This window comes from Alligator sinensis, unplaced genomic scaffold, assembly GCF_000455745.1.
Source record: "Alligator sinensis unplaced genomic scaffold, ASM45574v1 scaffold962_1, whole genome shotgun sequence".
NCBI classification, from domain to species: domain Eukaryota; kingdom Metazoa; phylum Chordata; order Crocodylia; family Alligatoridae; genus Alligator; species Alligator sinensis.
In genome coordinates, this window is record NW_005842404.1 from 993,150 (window position 1) to 1,014,682 (window position 21,533).

The 21,533-nt window shown below is 42.8% G+C and overlaps 1 protein-coding gene across 1 annotated transcript; it reads left to right on the forward strand.

Moving 5' to 3' along the window:
* Window positions 1-6: 6 nt before the first annotated feature.
* On the forward strand, window positions 7-19,475 carry SNX3 (sorting nexin 3). The gene is made up of 4 exons (XM_006029923.1): window positions 7-191; window positions 14,236-14,331; window positions 14,717-14,841; window positions 18,790-19,475. Exons 1-4 carry the CDS (start codon window positions 30-32, stop codon window positions 18,893-18,895), a joined length of 489 nt encoding a protein of 162 aa, XP_006029985.1. The 5' UTR covers window positions 7-29; the 3' UTR covers window positions 18,896-19,475.
* Window positions 19,476-21,533: the final 2,058 nt, after the last annotated feature.

A 21,533-nucleotide genomic window follows, 5' to 3' on the forward strand; every position in this document is an offset into this window, starting at 1 on the left:
GGGCAGGGCCGGCGCGGGCGGGCGCGGACATGGCTGAGACCGTGGCGGACACCCGGCGCCTCCTCAGCAAGCCCCAGAACCTGAACGACGCCTACGGGCCGCCCAGCAACTTCCTCGAGATCGACGTGGGCAACCCGCAGACCACGGGCGTGGGCCGCGCCCGCTTCACCACCTACGAGATCAGGGTCAAGGTCAGGAGAGGCCTAGGCCTGCGGGCGGGACCCCCGGGGGGGTCTCCCCTGCCTGCTGCTCCTCCCCGGGGGCCTGCAGCCCTGCTCTGGGCTGGGGAGAAGGGGGCTTCTTCCCCACGCTGGGAGCCCCTTGCAGCTGTTGTTCTCCTGCCCAGGGAGCTGCTGCTCAGGACCCCTGAGGGGAGTTGGGCACTGTGTGTCCACCCTGCTGGAGGCAGGTGGGTCCTGAGGGGTTGATATAACCACGTCCCCATCTGCAGGGGCCTGAGCCCATTGGGAGACTCTCCTAGACTGGAGGAGGGAGTGGAGCTGGGACAAGCCCCTGGTCATGTGCCTGCTTATCTGCCCCTTCTCACCCTCTGTTCTCTGCTCCTGCGCCATGCTGGAGGGACCCACTCAACCCCAGTTGTTGCACTTGTAATGAGGCCTCTACCTCCCCCACCCTATCTGTCCAGAGTTGGGGTGGGGGCAGGCAGATGAGGCTTTCTACTTGGGAGCTCCCTGTTGTGTTTTGAAGGGCTTGTATGGCCCCCTGCTTCTGGCAGGGCTGGCTTTGCCCAGGGGTTCTCAACCTTTTTGTTTGTTTGTTTGTTTTTTTTTTCTTGTACCAGCACCCATTTGTAAATACCAACAGCCAGTACAACCCAGTGCCCCTCACTCCTGACCTGCTGCCCCCAGTGTGTGGGGCTGGGGGGCCCCAAGCAGCCCTTCATAGGCTGGGACTCTGCCAGCCTGCAAGGGAAAACCCATGGTTTCCCACCTTTTTTCTTCTTTAAAAGGAGAATCCATTTTTAAAGCTTGTTTGTGACCCTTTCATATAGTCTTGTTACCCACTTCTGGGTCATGATGACCCACTGCTCAGCTGTTGGTGCCTGGCTTATGGGAGTCTTCCCAGTGTTCCCACCCCCACACACACCTCTCTCCTAGAGGTAGGGGAGGGCCTGTGCTATTGCAACATCCTCTGCAGGCTCTTGGGCTCTGCAGGGGAGCACTCCTGTGGGGGAAAAAAATGCTGAGTTCTTGTTTGGAGCCATAACAAGAAGCCATATGAAATTGAAGCTGTTTTTTGTGGCTTTGCTGCTACCCCAAAGGCTTCTGATTAGGAGAAGTGAAACTAATGATGTACTGGTTTTCCACCTAGTGCAATTCCAGAGGCAGTGAAGCTGCCTGAGAGACGCAAGTGTTTAATTCAGGTTGTGCGCCTCCTCTTTTTGTTGGTAACCTAGAAATTGTAAATTAAGTGAAACTATTAGTAATCACTTACGAACATTTCCTGTGCTCTCTCAGATATTGCCACCAGTTAATTGAGACCCTGGCAGGTGTTTTGGAGGTTTTAATGATGAAAGTGCCCCAAATGCCAGTCTGGGAGAAACTGGCTGCTGGAGGCTACACTGATTGGAACCTACATCTTTCTGTCTTGATCCTTCTGATTTGAAACACATTCACCTAATCTTTGTCAAGTATGGCAAGCTTGTACATCTTCTGATACTTGGAAGTTCTTCTGGATTGTCAAGCCCCCACTGACTTGTAACTGAAAGATTACTTCTACAACCATTTCTTGACTAACAAAGGCTTTATTTGGTATTCATGCTTTTTATTGCAACTAAAATAAAACTGTTTTCTGACCCTGTTGGCACCAGTGAGAAGCCTTCATTGCTTTGGCTATGGAATTGAATGCCAAAAAGTAGCAAAACTAGTGCAACTTTTGAGGCACTTGGTTGCTGTCTTTCACAACTTTCTATTTTGAAATTTCATTCTAATAAGTATACTTGTACATGGTATACTGCCAGGTGAGCACCTCTCACTTCAGTTAGTGAATGGGTTTCAAAGTTGCTTCAATTACTTGGGGGGAATACCAGAGCTGTACAGCTTCCTCTTGTTTGGTGTTGCCAGATAAAATGTTGGGGTAGATCCACAAATCACAAAGTGCTGCAAAAGGTAGAGTTCTGCACCCTGGTAGAATAAGCCCTGAATTGGGTATCTCTGGTCCCTGCACAGTGAGGAGTAGGGTGTCCAAAAATGGCTTCCTCTGAAGCCAGAATCTTGATTATTCTTTTTTTTTTTTTTTTTTTTTTTTTCCCCCCCCCCCCCTCGGATAAAGAGGGGTGGGATCCAAATCTTTCTTGTAAAGATTTAAGTGTGTTGCCAACCTAAGTTCATGGGGAAAGCATTTCTTCTACTTCACAACTCAGCCTTCACTACAGCCCTGACTCCAAGGAGAAGATTTAAGTGCTCTTTGTCTTGGAGGGACTAGAGAGAGGTGGTAGCAATGGCTGCCGTTCACTCTCTCCAATAGCCCAGAAGTAAGAATTTTCACCCAAGAAATGGCAGATCTAGATTCACAGTCTTTTTGGCCTGAGAAGCTCCAAAACTGCATGTGCCTACCAGAAGAGTTTCCTAACTACCAGATTGCTTTGGGGGTGGGGGCATTGAGCTATTAGAAGCTAATGCTCTTTTTTTGAAGAATGCCCAGAAATAGACTTTTGAGGGCTGGAGGTATATGTACAGGCAGAGCTAGGTGTTTTTAGTATCTGTTTGTCTTTTGTTAAAGGGACTTTGGTTTCTAAATGGTGTTGCCAGACATCACTGCAGCTATAGTGTTAGGCTCTGAAATGGGTTCCAACCCCAACTGATAATAGGGGTTAAATTCAGTACCTAAAGGCTAGATTTTATCTTTCTCTCTTTCCCTCTCTGGAGGCAAAGTATTGTAATGGGTTGAATAGCTAGTCAACCTGCTGGTTGTCAAGCCCTCATGATTTAACTGTACTAACTATTTACAGTTAATATTAACTATGTAATGAGAAGCTACTCTAATTGCTAGTTTGTGTAGCTAGCCTAGTTAACATAATCGGGGTACGCTAAGCAATGTCTGCTCTACTGGACCAAGTAGTTGGTGGCAGACAATAAAACAAGAGGCAACAGTCTCAAGTTGCAGCAAGGGATGTTTAAGTTGCATATTAAGAGAAACTTTCCCATGAGGATGATGGTAAAGCACTGGAACAGGTTACTCAGAGGTGGTGCAATCTCTAGCTTTAGAAGTTTAAGAGCCAGCTAGACTAAGCCTTAGCTGGGATGATCTAATAAGATGGTCCTGCTTTGAGCAGTGGGTTGGACTAGATGACATCCTGAGGTCCCTTCTAACCCTAACTTTTTGTATGATTTATAGCAGCATTTTTCAAACAAGCATGTTGTTCAGGTTGAAGGTGCAATATCAAGAACAAGTAATAGAGCTGAGCAGGACAGCAGGAGATGCTTGTATCATCTTGATAAATGGGATCCTGTTATAGGATTTCTAAAGTGCTTTGCTGAAATAGCAAATGTGAAGGAGACCACCTTTTTTTAAAAAGGAGGCTTAGGATAGACTTCTCAACTAGTAGTTACTGCCAATAGATGCCTTGGCAATGAGTCAATAGATGACGGGATCTCCACTCTCCTTGGAGGGGAAGGATGAGGTAAGAAGGAAGTGACCCAATAGGATCTGGGTCAACTGTTTTTTGGGAGTTAAACACTCTTAAATGTTGCTTCTCTTCTAGAGGATGTAAGTGTGCTGAACGTGTACTCCAATCTAAGTTACTTACTGCTTGAGGAAGATGCTGAGCCTTCTCTCAATTTTTGGCTTTGTTCATGCATGTGGGAGACTCTTGGAGATGGTTACTGAAGTTATCTACTTGCAGGTGATTGGGCTTTTGGGGATAGGAGTCTTCTCCAAATAAGGAGATGTTAGCACCTCTAGAGTAGGTTGGACCTTATTCCCAACTAGGCTGTTGTCGCCGCTCTTCTTCCCCCACACCTCTTTTTGACTGAGGCTTGCAAGGACAAGTTCCTTTCTTTCTCCCTCTTATTGTCTAACTGGCTGTTAGACAATATGCCATATTTCATCCAAGTTCAAGGAACTACAGTAACACCAATCCAGGCTATTCAACTACATTCATGTACTTTAAAAGTATATAAACCCCTAGCAGATTTTATGCTTAAGATTACAGTTAACTGCTTAATTGTTTTAAGGTGCAACCTGGCCACACATTCATGCAATTGATTGATAGGAAGCAAAATCAGCCTCAATTTATTACATAAATGCAATAAATTTGTTTCCATCTAGCCTTAAAATGAGCCTAAGTGCAGTCTACCCAGCCACATTTTTTCAAATGGGCCCTAGCATGTCCTGGCTGACTGCTGATCAGTAGCAGCATTGGGAGTACACCCAGACCCTAGTGTGCTCCCTGATAGCTGTTGAGCTATTTCAGTGGCCAGCAGGGATTACACTAAAGCCCACTTGAGCCCTGATGTCATCCTGCTGCTGCTGACAACTGTTGAGCACTTGTTGGGATTGATCCCAAGTTCCCCCTGCACTGGTGGCATGGCAGGAAGTAGTATTGGAATTGCAGATCAGATCCCATCATGCCTTTAACTGAATATTTATTGGCAGCCTTAGGTGCAGGCCATTTTGTCACTTGAAGTTTGAACTTGTCCAAGAACAGTAAATCTGTAACATGAACCTCTCCTGCTTCAAGCAGTTTGCAAATGCTATGGTGACTTCTTGTGGTGACTTTCTGCTAGCTACTAGTTTCATCAAACTTGAATATCTTCAATGCTGATTTAAAAATGTCATGACATGTAGTGATAAGAGAAATAAACCCCTTGCTTATTGTGCTATTTGAACCCAAACCCTGAAGTTCTAGAGTAGGGTAAGCAACTAGAAGAGGAAAAAGTTGTGTTGTAACTTGTTGCTCTGTAAAAAATATTTGGAGCTTCCATTTATAGATGGCCTGAGTCCCTAGCCAATACTTTATTGCACATGAATCTGCCAGGCAAATGTTTCCTGCATAGCTCAAATTAACTTATTTTAAAGTAGACTCTTGTGGCCAACACCCAATGACAAGACGCTTATAAACAAGATATATTTTCTTGGCAAACTTTTACTTTTTAAAAAAAAAAAAAAAAAGGCAGAAGAGGCTTTAAGTCTCTCCTGCCTATCATCTCTAACCAGTGTGCCTGGAATTTTGGCAATGGGCTGCAGCAGTCTTTGCAACTCTCTCGAGAGTGCTTTTTATTGTTTGTCTACTTTTATGGGAAGACTACATTTTAATTGATATTAACTTGATGCATATGAAGGTGACTAGGCAGTTCTGCTCAGAAGGCCCTGTCAGTGGAACAGGGATGACATACTTGAATATCTTTTGAGGTAGAGGGCAGCCAATGAACTTTTAATAGCAGCTTTTTCAGAATTGTGAAACTTTTTGATAATCTGTGCTATCAGACCTGCAGATTATCAAAACTCCAAGAGGCAAGAGAATGTGAGACCTGTAGAATGGCAAACTTGATAGCTGTTCCTCAGAAAATTAATGGTTTGGACAATTGCAGGACAGTTGGCTTGTCCTCTGATAGCATACAATACTCTAAAATTCTTTTGAAGGAAAGAATTAAGGTAAACTAACAGCCAATAGAAAATGCTTTGAAGCATTGCAAGGAAAGGAGGATTGGGAGCTCTAACATGATTAAGCAAGTGATTTTCTTTTTTTTTTTTTTTTCTTTTCCCCTTTAAACTATTACATTCCATTCCACTTCTGTTTGCAGTCAAAGTGCAAAGTCATGCACTTAGTCCCTAAAAGCTTGGATCTATCAGTGGGAAATGATAGGAGACATGGGTGTCTTAACTGTCACAAGATGACTGCACCAACAATGTAACATCTGAAAATGGCAAATTATTGCCTGATGGACTATTTAAGTGCATTTCCTACTAGAATTAGAAGTACTCACAATCTTAAAAGACCCTAGTAAAACCTTATCTAGGACCTTCTTTAAAATCTTCCATGGTCAAGAAAGGTTAAGTTAAACTGGAGTAGGCATGAAAAGCTGCTAGGATGACTAATAAATTTAATCCTTTTTAGGAGAGGGGACTACTACTAGAGTTTAGCTTGTCAATGAAGTTTGAAAGGGGTTATGAGTGTTCTGTGTGGAACAAAATATTTTGTTCCCTGGAGCTGTGGATAGGTGGGGTGAACACCAGGGAGGAAGATGCTATTTCAACTAAAAGACTATGCTGCCATCTTGTACTTCTTCATTGTGCTATAGACAAACTTGGGCTGTAGAATATAGAAGAGATTGATTAGCAGAGTTGAAAGGTTGTAGAATGGATGTTGGGGGGGGGGGGGTGCAAAAAATAGTGCTTCTCCCTTATAGGCAAATATCAATCCCTTACATGATAGTTGAGACTGGTCATGACTCTGTAGGCACCTCAGTACTATGTCATGCAGTTGTCCCAGTAATGTGAGCTGTTTGTGGCCTGCTATTATTCTTGAAGACTGCTTTGAGACCTTTTGAATGAAACTTGTCTTCATACCTAGTCAGTTATGGGCCTCTAATGCTGCTGTCGTATCTCTACTAAATTTAAGCCTATCTTGTGTGCGTCTTGGGTCTAATGATGCAGGAAGCAATTCAGTCCCTTGTCCCTTAAAGCAATGCTAATTCACAAGCAAACAGCTGTGGTTGAACTGTGTGAATTAAAAAAAAAAAAAATTCTTGACCGATTTTAGGTGGAGGCAAAGAGTTCCTCTTTATCTTACAGCTTCCTTCCAGCATAAAGCATTGCTGTCTTCTTGAGCACTTTAAAGGTGTACCACTTTTAATGTGAAACTTGACTAAATAGTTCTGGGACTACTACTTGCTAGAAATACTCTTACGATTAAAATGTAATGGGCTATTAACAAAGCCACAAATAGTATCTTGGACAACTAATCAAACTTTTTATGTTGTGTAGCCAGATTATGACTGTTCATGGAACTAAATCAATGCTGCCTCACTAGCATGCTTTCCAAGCATAGTTATGGGTGTAACTAAAATCTTGTATAGGTTTAGTAAAAGTTTTTTGGTTTTGTTTTGTTGGTTTTTTTTTTTTTTTTTTGTTTGGCTGGTTTTTGTTTTTAAACAAGCTAAAATATATTGGCAACTAGTTCCACAAATACCTAGTTACAGGCCAATATGGCTACAACCTGTATTCCTACTTACAGGCAAAGCTTTCATTCTGATTTAATGACCAGTCTATGTGCAGTTTAAAGTAAAACTAAGTTGTATGGAAAAGAAAGGGAATGCTTTGCTGGAGCTTTTAAATTTGAATAGTGTGGGGTTTTTTGTTGTTGCTGTTCTTTTTTCCCAACTTTTTTAGGCTTAAGGGATTTCTCTGAATGCCAGCTCTTAGTCTTCATTTCTTGACTCTAGAAAAATGTAATAGAGCAGTTCTTCTGTTGTGAAATAACTGAAGCTTACAAGAAGTCAGAATGGTGGGTGGTGGTGGTAGTCTTTTTGTTCTTGGCTTTTTCTGGTGTGTGGCTTTCTTGTGGGTGTGTGTTGGTTTTTTGTTGTTATAGATTCCTAATATGAAGTCTCTGGGCTTATCTTGTGAATTATGTTGGCACTTAAGTGTGCAGTCATTGTATGGTACTCTGTGCCACCCTTGAAAAGATCGGGATACCCCAGAGCCTTGCAGCTTCCTAGTTGAGCATCATTACTGTAGAGGGTGAAGACCAACTTGCAATAAAATAACTTGCCTACAATAATGGGTGGGCAAGTAGATTGAGCCCTGGCACCCAAGTGGATCATGAGTGGGGTGCCTCACCCTGCTGTTTCTGTTTTGCCCTTACATTCATCCAGCTCCAGCAAGCAACAGTGGTGCAGGAGCAGACCTCTGAATGAAAAGTTGTGTAGAATGTAATTCCATAGGGTGGCAATAGCTGGAGTTAGCTGCTTCTGGGGAGAGAGCCCTCTCCTCCTGCATGTCAAAACACAGGAGATGTGTTTTTTCCTCCCCCTGCCAACTTCTTTTTTTTTTTTTTTTCTTAACATCTCCCCTCAATAGTAGTGAACTCCAAGCTGTAGCTTCTGCCTGCTGTCAGCCCTGTACATGGGTAGGAGGAGTAGGCCTGGCCAGTTGAAGCTTGGCTGACTTAAACACCTTGTTGCACACTACACTGAACTTATCAAATACCAATCCATATTGGTGCTGGCTCAAGCTTGGAGCAGTTGCACATTCAGGCTAGCGGAGGCCTAGAGGACTGAAAGGTAAGAACCTAGCCTTCCTCCCCCAGTTTACTTGTGGCTGCCTGCTCTGTCCGTCCTGGGGGAGCAGGCAGAGAAGGGTTGGCCTACCTGCCTGGCCCCTGTCACTGCTGCTCTTCTCCAGGTTGAGCCTAGCCCAGAGAGCAGTGGCAGCAGCCAGCCAGCCAGGCAGATTAACCCTTCTCTGCCTGCTTTCCTGGACAGACAGCATGGGCAGCCACAAGTAAGCAGAGGGGGCAGTGGGACTGATCTGGGTCAGGGGGTTGACACTGGAGTGGCTACACATTGGTGTAACACAAGCTAGCTAAAAGATTGGAGAGAATTGTGCCCTGGAATAGTGCAACTCTGGAGCACCTATACATATGCAGAGTGGCTGCTCTGACATGCTGTAATTGAAATGTCTCCAAGCAGATGTGAGAATCACATGTGCATCTGTATCCCTGTGCTGAAAAATGGTGGTGGGGGCACTCTTAAAGCTTGTTCAAGCTTTAGTTGGTGCCCCCAGTACCTTTTTCCAGCACTGGGATTCTGATACACATGATGCTCCGGGTGCTTTTTAATTGGAGCAGCTTGGAGCTTCTCTAAAGCACTCACTTCCCCACCTGGCATGTTCTATAAACACCACTACTGCCAAACAACTGCTTTAAAACTAGTTTCAGGTGTTAATATGTAGACAGTCCAGGAGTTAAATGCTCCAGGAGCTGCCCAAAATCACAATCTAACAATACTGTCTCTCCATGTGCATTGTATGCCATGTACTTCACCTAAAGTGTCTTTTAAATACTTGGCGTTAGCCAAGAACAACTGCTTTGGCCAGCCCACAGCCAGACTGCTTCTAGAACAACTCTGCTTAGATGGGCAGCTACAAGAACCAGGATTCAATTCTGAGGTGCTGGACTTCTTGCTCAACTTTGGAGTTGCAGGTGGGGCAGTACCCAGAGCATCAACGCACAAATTGGTGTACATGACAGCTTCCTTCTTTAAGAAGCTATTTAAGGTGACTAGGCTATTCTTGGCTTTTGCTAACACAGTAGCAGGCCCTAACTACACTCTAAATTCTGGAACAGTAGGGTTCTGTTATGGGGTGTTCCTATGCCTGTACTCTTGAATGGGGAAGAGTAGGTAAGGGAAGTGTACTTACAGCCTGGTTGCAGGGTGACCCAAGAGGGAGGAAACTTTAAAGATAAGACAATGATATGTCTGTATCACATCTGCCAAGTTTTATAGCAGCACTGATCTGAGGCTTGTCCTACACTAATGTATACTACCTCTCAAAACTGAGGCTACTCTACTGCAAGCACATGCCTGTGCTCTGCAGATGCTACTTAGCTTTGTCTTGAGTGTGTGTATTGGCTTGTCAGGGCTGCTCCTGAGCTATGCTCTTAGCCACTTGTTTTGCACCTAGCAAATTCTAAAGTTTAGTTCATAGGTACATCATGACTCTGGGTTCGGTAGATTAGAAGAAAGGTCACTTAAGTTCCCACAACAGTAAACTGGAGGAAACAAACCCTCCAGTAATTCTGTATAGTTCAGTAGTAACCAGAAGTCCAAAGAATTTTTCCCCTTCTCCAGAGTTCTGCTTTAGTAGCAAAACTGTACCTCTTTCTTAACTATTTCAAAGAAAACAATCATGATTATTTTATGCACGTTTGTAGAGGTGAGAAATGGTGTAGGACCCTGTGCATGTTAGCCATGTGGATATGTAGTTGGTGTATGTTAACATAATCAAAGACACATAATCTGGTAGCCAGTGGTAAAGGGGTTAAGAAATTACTGCATAACACTTGAAACAAGACCCCATACATAGTAACTGAATTGGTGCAGAGTTTACAGGTTGTAAAACCATCTTGGGCAACATTTTATATGCTAAATTGCTGTTGTAAGAAATGTTCAAGAGCCTTAAACAGTCCTTGAGCCCATGATGGGTGTATGTGTATTGGTGGGGAGAATTCAGTCAGTCCCCTCAGTCTCTCTTCTGATGGGTAGTCTCGCTCAACTGTCTTTTTGAGCACATCATGGGTCATCACCGATATCCAGACATCTGACCACCTGGTGTGTGTGGTGCATTTGTTGTTTTTTGGTGGTGGTTTTTTTTTCTAATACCATGAGGTGCCTCAAAATTGACTAAACTAGCAATTTAGCTGGATTTGTACCAAACTTTTTTTTTTTTTTTTAATAAACTCCCTGAGCCAAATCTAAGACTGCATTGCCTCTGTTTCAACAGGAACTACAGCTTCTTTCTATGCTTAGATCTGAATCTCTTGTGGCTCTCTTACAGTGTAGGTGGCCTAGTTACTGTGCAACATAATGCTTCCTTGAATATTCCTGAATGCCCCCAACCCTGATTTCTTTTTTTTTTTCTCCCCTGTTTTGGAAGGGCTTTTGGGGGGGGGGGGTATGCTTCCAGAAATCCTAAGAACAACAGCAGTGGCCACCCACTAGTCCCAAACACTGTTTAGTGTAACATGTCTCTTCCAGCTGAGTTTAGTAGAACTAAATGTCTATTTCCAGGACCAGCTACCTGTGCTCCTAGAGTATCTGGTTATGGTTACAGTTGAGGTTCTTGGTGCTTTTGGATCGTAGTTTAAGCCAGGGAAACTCTGGCCTAGTTGTCTGATGTCCATTTGAGCAGCCATGTGCCTTTTTAAATTTGGAAGACTTAATGTATATCAGTATTTTAAGCTCAGTAAATGAGATGTTGTCTAGAGCCTTTTTTAATTGGTAGAATTTTGTGAAAGGGAAGAATGATTCTTCAACTAGACTATAAGAATAGATGTTAATTCCAGCTTAAAATGGACTGTTGGACACAATCAGGTGTCTAAAGGTGCCTCCATCTATTGCCAGCAATGGGGTTGGGGGTTCATGGGTCAAGCTCTGGCCTAAGGAGTTCTTCCCTATAGCCCACACTGCTGGGAAGAGACTAGTCATCTAGCTACAAAACCACCTGTAGAAGCCAAAAACATGCATCTTGAGCTAGTAACTCCAGGATTGACTTGCAGAATAAATCTTATTTCTTACCTTTGGTTGTCTTTTCCTAGTGGGAAATGAAGCACTGGCTTCAGTGGCCGGATTTCTGTAGGATACACAAGATGCCCTGATGGTGCATAATTTTGACAAGGTGTATAATCCACCTCGCTTCTCTTTGTAACATGAAAAGAAAAGTGGCAGTCTCTTGGAATAACCCCTTGGTGTAATTCTGATATTGGTAACGGAGTCAAAGATGTTATTTCTGTAGTCTCCTCCCTCTGCTGATGATGCTTACTGTTCTTTTAATCATGGAAAGTTGTCATTGCTCTAGAGGCAACAGATGACGAGTCTAGCTCACTATCTACTAATGACAAGTTCAGATTGCAAAAGCTCTTCAATGAATAGTTCAGAAAGAATGTAGCTGGACTTCAGGAGCCATTAGTCCCTGTTCCTTCAGGAGCAGTTATCACTCCCTCATGTGACTCTTTACCTGACTTGCTGAGTAACAGAATGAAAAGCTAATTTTGCTGCTTGTGGGAAGGAGAGTGCCTAATGCATACATAGGTTTAGGAGGGCTGCTTGCTTGTATTGGCACCACAAATTGTACCTACTTCTGACTTGGCAAGATCTCCCTTTTAAGGGGAAATGGGAGTTTTAAATTTGTTTTAAGCCCTTGCCTTCTAGTATTTCACTCCTGAAACAATTTGTGGTACAGTAGATGGGAGCCTGACTTGTTCCTCTCAGCTCCTTGGTACATAAAATAAATCATGGTTATCTCTATCAATAACTTACTAGATACATGACCGATTCATACAATACTTATGAGACTCGTCATGACGTGTCACTTAATGTGCAGATGCATTGGATAGAGATTTCCCAAATGCTATAAAGTGGACCTAGTAGTTCACTAATTCTCAAAACTGGAGGAAGTGTGGCTCAGGAAAGAAGAAATGCATTGCAAGTACTGAAATAGTTAACTCTGTGAGTTGGAGAATCGCATGCATGTCAAAAGTTCAAAAGGGAATGTGGAAGGTAAGATGAGCTGAACTGGCACTTCTCCTGCATTGTATCTGTAAGCCTGATGTATTGTTCAGAGATTAACTTCATACCCAAGAATTTTCATACTTCTGGAAAACTTCTTCACAGGTTTGATCTTAACATTGAATAAAAGAGCAGCTAATCCCTTTTGTCAAGTAACTTGAAGAATCTTAATGTAAACTCTCACCTGCAGAAAATGCTCTGTATAGTAAAGGCCTCCCTATCTTTAGACACTTACAAAGACTTTAATATCTTAATACGGAAGGCTGAACTTGGTTAAAAAGCCAATAGGTGAAATCAGAGAGAGATAATCCAGTGCTCTGTTTCTGGGAATCTTCATTCTACGCTCTAGGGGGCTTAACTTTATTCCCTGTTTTGTGTGTGGGGGGGTGGGATTATTCTCGAGCACAAAGCCAGCATCCTTTAAATATAAGCTTGACTTTTAGCATAATAAGAGTTTTGTTAGGTGCAATTTTGCTCTTAGTTATTGCTTGTTGTAGTTACCTGGGAAAGACTTCAAGTGCTTTTAAACCTTCAGAGATCAGATTGCATGCCTGAAACATTGTGTTGCAACAGCCCCTGTGGAAGGTACAAAACAAAGCAGAGTTGCTTATGAATTTCTGGGACTTGGTACTAAGTTTGTCTAAACTGAACAGTTCTATAGAGAAACTTATTTAGGATCTATGCATACATTATGTTTATTTCATAAGAAGCATGGCACTTCTAGGTCATTTAACTTATCGTTCTGCTTAAAATTAAACCTTGAGTAACCACTAGGCTTAAGTGCCTACTTCAAACAATCCTCTGAATGTCCCTCAAATATGCAGTGGTCAGTTTCTTTCTCTTTTTCCCTGCCCCCCCCCCCCCCCCCCCACCCCCCCCCCCCCCCCCCCCCCATTTAGCTTTAAATCCAGGGCTGTCCAACTTGTGTGGCCCTGGGGAAAGTGGCCCCTACAAGGCTTACTGGTGGAGCCACAGAGCCATGTAGGCACTGCCTACCCCATTCCCCTGCTGCAACATGCAGGCATACAAATGGGGTTCTGTCTTCCTGCCCACTGCTGCACAAGATGTCTTCTACACATGAACCTGGGCTTGCCCTCAGTGCCTCTTGCCCCCTCACTGCCACCTGGGGGTAGAGGTAGGTTGGGGAGCCTAGAGGCTATGGCTGCTGTTGCTATCAGAGCAATAGGGGTTGGAGAGAAATTGCAGGCCCCAGATGGCCATATTCCAACTCCTTGCATGCAGCTGTGGGCTGCCAGGTAAACTTCCCTGGTTTAGTCTATGAAATCTTTAACTTCACAATGAGTTAAAATAGTGAAAAGTGAAAGCTGTTCAAGCAGCCAGTGGCTGCACTACCTGTTTGCTAGTGAGGGGTTTGGGGATAGAGGGGTCCCTATTTCCCTCCGAGGTTCCTGGTGTCTCCTAGAATACCTTTACCCATATTTGAGGATGTTGTTAAAGTCTGGGCAACTCCTCTTCCCCCATCCTTGGCCATGAAATGGATTCCCTATTCCTATTGCTGCATCAAGGTTGGACTTGTTACCTGTATTAAAACAAAACAAAAAAACCCCTACCGATATCTTTTCTAGCTTGTGTGCATGGACCAAGTCTCCTTCCTCCCTATCACTATACATGGACTTTGCCTACTTTCTATGGGGAGCATTCTCCTTCCCATGTATCTTCTATCCTCCAGCTCTCCAGTTGCTCAGGATTCCTTCTTTCTTCTCCCCCATTCCACAGCAGTGACTTAGGTCACCAGGGACTGTAGAGGGAACTCTGTAGTCCTTGAGGGGTAAGGACCACTATCTTGTGCCAGACCAACACTGGGCTTAAGGCAAAATTACATCTCTGGAATTCTGCAGTGTTCTCCTTGACTAGAGGAAAGGGTCTTGTGCATTCTGACTCAGACTTTTGTAAGAAGCAGTTTCCACTTCTGTCATTCTTCCTGTAGTGGTGGTTGATAATAGTGATGTGCTTTCTTTTTCAGACTAATCTTCCCATCTTCAAATTAAAAGAATCTACTGTCAGAAGGAGGTACAGTGACTTTGAATGGCTGAGAAATGAGCTAGAAAGAGAAAGCAAAGTGAGTAATGCTAAAAAATGTAAAGCTACCTAGTGCTCAATTACAAAATTACCTTGTATACGACCATTGCATATTTTTACTAGTGGTGGCATGGCTTCTCTGTGGTCAGCCAGGTGTTAAAAAGACAAATTGCAACACTGGACCATTGTTTATTTCAATTAAAAAAACAAAACTTTGAGTGTTCTTAGCACCCTGAAGTGGCTGAAAAGTCTAACTGTACTTAAAACTCAGAATGAGATTTGTGTGTGACCTTGCTTCTGTGTGGGCAACACTAGCTTATTCTGATGAATGGACTACACTACGGAGTCACTGCTAGAGACCGTCTTATGTGCTTGCTGGTCAGGATTTATGGAGATAAATGGACTTTTTTTTTTGTTAATTTCAGGTTGTGGTACCACCTTTACCTGGAAAAGCGCTTCTTCGTCAGCTTCCTTTTAGAGGAGATGATGGCATTTTTGATGATTCTTTTATAGAAGAAAGAAAACAAGGTCTTGAGCAATTCATAAACAAGTGAGTTGTGAACTTTTTTTGATTTATAATGCTAAAAAAAGTGGAGTTTCTAAAAACTCAAACTTCAGTGGCAGTGCTATATACAAAACAATCATAAACAGCTTTCTGGCTGAAGCAAGAACCCAAAACCATGCTCACCTCAGTTATTCAGGTGTTAATATTAAATTTCCAGTGTTAAACTCCAAGGCTTTATTTATGCAACTTACTGCTCCAATTACAGCATTCAAAAATAGTTTTTGCTTGTCAAACTGAAGAAGGTATGATCCATCAGATGAAAAATAAAGTTTACAATGGATTTGTAGCTATTTAGCTTCCTTGCAGATGTAAGGAAGGTGTTGTTGGCTTATGCATAGGATATTTTACAATAAAATAAATTTCTGAAAAAGTATAAACGTTTCTCTCCAATAGAAAATCAGGGTTGAAAGGGACCTCAAAGTCATCTGGTCCAACCTCAAAGCAGGACCAACTCCAACTAGATCATTCTAGCTAAGGTTCTCTCTCTCTCTCTCTCTCTCTCTCTCTCTCGCCACAAAGCCAGTCATCTAACTGCCTTCTATGATGAAGTTGGTTAGGCTTGACTTAACATGGATTCACCAGGGGCGACTGTTCCTGATCACCTTCTTCAAGTGCTTAGAAATAGTCCTTGAGGACCTGTTCCACTATCTGGGGTTTCTTTTTGTTTCTTCCCACTCCCATTCCCCCAGGGGCTGAGGTGAGGCTGGCCAGTCTGTAGTTCCCCACATCCTCCTTCTTAAAGATTTGCACCATTTTATTTGTCTGAAGAAAGCCTCATGTACCTCATCCTCCTGGTCTTGTGGTCAGTAGCAGACACACCCACCATGACATCACCTTCCTTGCTCTTTTTTTCCTACCCTAACCCAGAGTTTCAGTGGGCCTATCTCCAGTTTCATACTCCTGTCTTCATACACTCAAATAGTGTTCTAGCTACATGCCAAGTAAAAAACTACCCAGGTAATTCTTTTACTTCTACACAGTCCAACTTGGGGTAACACAAGAACTCTCTCTCAAGGAAGCAAAGCTAGCATCTTATTACTTGAGTTTAGACCTGCAGTGATAGAAGGCTTAATACCAGTTGCATCCACAGATTATTGGAAAGTGAAAAGAAATGCTGCATAGATCTGTGAAGATGCATTTCTCAACCTTGACTTTAAAATTTGAGGTTCTGAGAAATAATAAATAGAATTAATCTTACTAGAAGATGAATAAGTAAACTGCAGCATTTGTAAACATGTCTCAATGTATGTGGGTATTTGTTCTCACTATAAATCCATCGGAGTACCCAACAGTTGGGTTTGACTGGGGAAAGGTTTGTGTAGGTATGGGCATGTCCACAAGTTGGAGGTTGTGTAGCTTAAAAAAAACAACACCTCAGTAGCTTAAAATGTGGCTTAGTTCAGTAGGGGCATGTGTGCACTGATGGATAGTGTTTGTCTTTTAAAAAAAAATCTCAGTTCAAGACATTTGTTGGCCTCCAGGTATTCAGTACTTGAACTCTGTGTGTGTGTGTGTGTGTGTGTGTGTGTGTGTGGGGGGGGGGGGGGGGGGGTAAATAATTTATTTTGAGGGTCGGGGGGTAGTTAAATGCATATTTTGAAGAGTAACTTGAGACTGGGGCTAGCAGATCTACTTAAGTATAAACTTGATCTGTTCCAACTCACTCGAGTGCTTCATTTGTCTCTAATAACAGACCCTAGTTCCTCTAGAATCGCTTACAAACCGTTCTCTGAATACCCTCTTAAACCAATACTAAACCTACTTTTCATTCATGCTTGGTGTGCCCAGACATCTTCATTACCCATGTGCTTCATAAATCTGGACTACCTAACCTGTTCAGAAGTCTGCCACCTTCCCCAGATCAGTATGTTAATGATGCTTTTATTGGTATCTCTTTTCAAAAACTGCAAACTGGGGTTTGGAGGCTGGTAACCCTCTTTCCCCCTAATCATTATTGCTAAATAACCACTAGTGCTTTACCAAGCAATTTCACTCAATCAGTGACGCATACAACCTTCTTCCTAGAGAGAATGCCCTTAAGTAGATGGCTCCTCTTATGCCTGTAAGAGGATTTCATGGTAAAGCACTCCAAATGTCTTCAAGTTGAAGAGTAGAGCTCGTGGCAAGCCTCCTTTTAGAAGTGCATACTGCACTGAGCAGAACTCTTAACATGCATCTCTTGGAGGAAGACATGATGGAAGGGGAAGCAACTATTTTACTGGCAAGTTATTTTGAACAGCATACAGTGAAAGCAAAAAGCATCTTACAACAGCAAAGTCTTTGGGTTCCTTGTAATTGGCTGTTTGCCCCTAGACAGACTTATTGCTGTCCATAAACTTGCTGGGAAAAACTGAATCTATTTTGAATAGCTAACAATGCATTGATCTTGTGGAAATGTTGACTTCATTTGTTTCTTCTACCTGCAAGACCTAGCTTTTAATGTAGTTATTGCTGCTGGTCCAGCTGTATTTCAAGAGGCATCAATTACTGTTTTTTTTTTTTTGTTTGTTTGTTTTTGTTTTGTTTTGTTTTGTGTGTGTGTGTTTTTTTGTTTTGGCAAAACTCCTGGGTTTGCTTTTTGTTTTTGTGTTGTGTTTTTTTTTGTTTTTTAATTTATGAATCAATAGAGTTTCAGCATAATCTACCTTAATGACTTGAGCTAAGCTAATGAAAAGAGCTTTTTCTAACAATGGAGCATGCTGCTGTTTGGAAATAAACATGGTAAGGAACCAAGATCTCACCTGTCTAAATCAAGCATTTGTCATACTATGCTTCCATTTTAAAACTAAGGCTGAAGTTCAGCTAGGACCAGTTTTTAACACTAATTCTCCACTAGGTCAACTAATGTAAAAGTTGCTAGGACACTTGAAGCCAGCAGGGAGTAGCTTCTAGGGGAGCTGCTGCCAAAGCTTTCAGTTTCTGGAGGCTTGTGACTTGGTTTTTTTGTGTGTGATTTCCTTGGTAACCTGTGGAGACAAGCTCAGGTTGAGCTTTTAAGTAGCACTATATCACTTTGGCTGGGTTGGGGTTTTTTTTGTTTTGTTTTGTTTCCCCTAGTGCAGTTGCCCTGATAGGCTTATTGGCAGTCTGTGACATAAGAGTCTTTGCTTCAAGGCTAATTTGTCTTGGTGACTTTAGTGTAATGTACAGAGCAGACTTTCTAGTGTAGCTTTTGCAATGCAACTAGTGCTGCTGCTCTTGCTAGAAGAGGTATTTGCCACATTTAGTAACACTTCAGAATACAGTGTGTTTTAAAGCAAGTAGTTGGACCTGGAGAGGCAAGATTACCCTTTTCGCACACCTTTTGGATCTTGGGTGGATACAAGATGGCACTTGCCTGCCTCCTTTCCTTCTTCCCCACTTTTTTTTTTTTTTCCTTGGACTGATCAAGGCAGCTGCATTTTTGGGGTTAAGTTTGAGGGACAAGAACAAATTGACTTGTCTTTGGACACAAAGCTACCACTTTAAAGCACTATATTACCAGGTCATAGTTGGAGATTACTTTCATGTCTTAAATATGGCTGTAGCTTTTTTTTTTCTCTAATGAACTGACACACAATGCTTGCTTGAACATAGGTGTGGCATGGTACTTCCATAACATGGACAATAGACTGTCTCCTGATGCTACTGGAGTGCTCTCTATAAACATACCACTAGGTGTATACCTAGGTCCATGAGGGCATCCACAAGCTGAAATACTTAAAGAAACTTTGTAGTGATGGCTTCTACTTTCTGTAGTGAAGAAAAGGTTGGCGTCCAGCCTAGTACTTCTTATGTTTGGTTTGTGGATGTGAGGTAGCTTTTTCAGAGCTCTCAGACTCTGACTTCCTAAAACCTGAGCACTTGTTTTTTTAGCAGAACACTCTTTTTTTTTTTTTTTTTTTTTTTTTTTTTTTGGCTTGCAATACTAACTAGTCTTTCTTTCTCTCCTAGAGTTGCTGGCCATCCTTTGGCTCAGAATGAGCGCTGTCTTCACATGTTTCTACAAGATGAAGTAATAGACAAAAACTACACACCATCCAAAATAAGACACACCTGAATGCTGAAAACAACTCCAACTCCAAAATGTTTAGTGGTTCTTACACTTGGTTTTAAGAGGTTATAGTTTGTCTTAGCATGCTGCAGATAAACTGGCACAGTAAGCCTCCACTAACCTCATCAGTACACTGCTTGGTCTTTGCATTTATTTTATGGTATTAAAGAGCTTGCCCATTTGTAGTTAAATCCCTCAATCCCTATGACTAGACTTTTAAAATATTATGACGATCCACTTTCACAAGTCTCTCCACTCTTACCTGCAATGACCTAACAGTTTACTGACTTGGCCTTATTTTGAATTTGCACTGTTCTAGTATCACACTCACTTTAGTCGGCTCTTATTCACTAGATTGTTTCTTTAACTGATGTAGTCTGTGTAACTTGTGTAGAAATGAGGCAGTCTGTTTTGGATACCCCCATGTAAGAAACACTTATGCAACTGTGTCTTCAAGCTTGTAAAACACTTTATACTGAAGTAATGAGGGAATTATCTTTATATTCTGTAAAGAAGAATCAGATTTATATACTAAGTCATTTGTCTAAAATTTTGAAATAAAAATTAAAATGCACTTCAGAACTTTTTTACTGTCATTGGACACTTAATTTTATTATCTTCATAAAGTACTGAAACATTCATCTAATATCCCCACATCTCTAGGGGAGTATACTGCCAGCCCATAACGGGTAACAGTCTTTTTCCTGAGATAAAGGGAGCTGTGACATGGCTTTACAGTGTGTGTGTGTTTTTTTTTTTTGTGGTATACAGCTTCCCCCCCCAGCCCCTCCAATACACTTAACTCCAACCAAACAGTTTTTTGTTTGTTTGTTTGGGTTTTTTTTTAATCTTTTACGTACTATGCTTCCTATTGAAGAAAGACCTTTTGCTTTCATCTAAACTTTTGTTTGAGAGATTACCAATCAATTGGAGTGAGCTGGTAAGTCTTGTTTGCTTGTTATGGCAGAAATGTAAGAGATGGCTTGTCCTTGACAAATTTTAAACTTGAATTTTGAAACTTGTATCAGAACTTTTATGGCACTTACTGAACTGCAGACCAGTTCACTTTTTTTTTTTTTTTTTTTTTCTTTTTGTAAATATGAAAGGTGTAAACCTGCAGTACTTTGACATCTAGACTTTTTTTATCACCCCTAGTAGGGTGAGGGGGGTGGTGTGGTGGTGGTCTTTTGTGTGTGTGTGTGTGTGGGTTTTTTGTGCTAGTGGCTTGTTTTCCTTGCTTTCAGGAAAGCCCACTGGCAATGTGTCACTTGTTCTGGGTGGCACTTGCTGTCCAAAAGGCTAACAATGGAATAAGCATAGGCTTTAAAGCTGGGGAGACCATCATGACTATCTTTTCCTTATGGAGAGCTTGGATGTTTGGTCTTCCCTGGCTTAATGCTAGTCAAATGTAATTCTTAGGACTATGTTGTAGTAATGAAGATTACTGCAGTGTTTTCATTATATGCAAGTTCAGTAAATAACTTTTTCTTGGATGGGATGAAGAACAGCCATGTGGTTCTAGTAATGATCTAGATTGGGGTCAGGAAGATCTAACCCTGCCTAGGGCAGCAAGATGGGAATTGATGGTGCAACACAGATTTGTGGCACACTTCAGCTTTGTAAGGGCAGACATGACAGTGCCTTACTACCACATAAGGGGCCAGGTATCCACAGCAAGAGTAGGGATCTGTGGCCTGTGATAGTTTAAAAAAAAAAATTTGCCAACCCCTGCTAGCTGCACTGGAATAGAATGAAGGCTGTATTTCTAGGCTGGTTCTCAACCTCTTCAGACCCAAGAAAATGCCATCTCCCAGGACTACAACTGATCCTAGGAGGAGGCCAAGGTTCTCGGCCAGTTTGCATAGAGCAGATGCTTGAACATGCATATCCATGAGGGCCTATTAAGCTGCATACTGGAGTGCAGGACTGACATGTAAGCACCCAGTGCCATATAAAGGTCAATGCCTTGTGGGCACAGTGGGTCACCATCACTGACCACAACTGCTGGTTGGGGGCTGCCTGCAAGTCCATAGCCTTTTATGTAGTAACTGGATGACATCCTCATGCTCCAGGACCCTGGCCTGAGCCATGCCATGTACTTAAGTATAGATAGCCTCCCCTACTCCCCTATAGCCTAGCACCTATGGGGACATGGCCTCCCGGTGGCCACTTCCTAGTGATATCCTGACATGCTCCTAGGCCCTGGCCTTGCCCAGGAGCCCAGGCTAGCAGATGCCCTGTCAGCTGCACAGCCAACCTGGTCTCCTGGACAGAGTTGCACCTATGGTACTGCTAGCCCTCAGCAGCTCCAGCTCCTCCCCAGAGGGGGGCCTCTGCCTGGGCAGCCAGGTGCTACTGCCCTGTGCCCCGGAACACAGCCAGGAGCTGTACATCCTCGCTGCCAGCAAGGACTGACTTGAGCTGCCAAGCACACCTACCTAGTAAGCCCTTTACTGGGTGGGAGAGGCCGTTCCTGCTCCAGCCCCTGCCTGGCCTGGCTGCCTTCCCCTGGTCCTGGGTTGCCCCTGACAGCACACAGGGAGGTGGGAGATGGCACAAAAGCTTATTGAGCAGCCTGTGCCCCAGCAGGTCTGGCTATGGCCCTCCCACATGTGGAGGAAAATGTTGATGCCAGTGATGATGA

Coding starts and splice junctions, on each gene's coding strand:
- SNX3 (XM_006029923.1), top strand. CDS start 30: ATGGCTGAGACCGTGGCGGACACCCGGCGCCTCCTCAGCAAGCCCCAG. Junction 14,332..14,716: donor AGCTAGAAAGAGAAAGCAAA/GTGAGTAATGCT, acceptor TGTTAATTTCAG/GTTGTGGTACCACCTTTACC. Junction 14,842..18,789: donor CTTGAGCAATTCATAAACAA/GTGAGTTGTGAA, acceptor TTTCTCTCCTAG/AGTTGCTGGCCATCCTTTGG.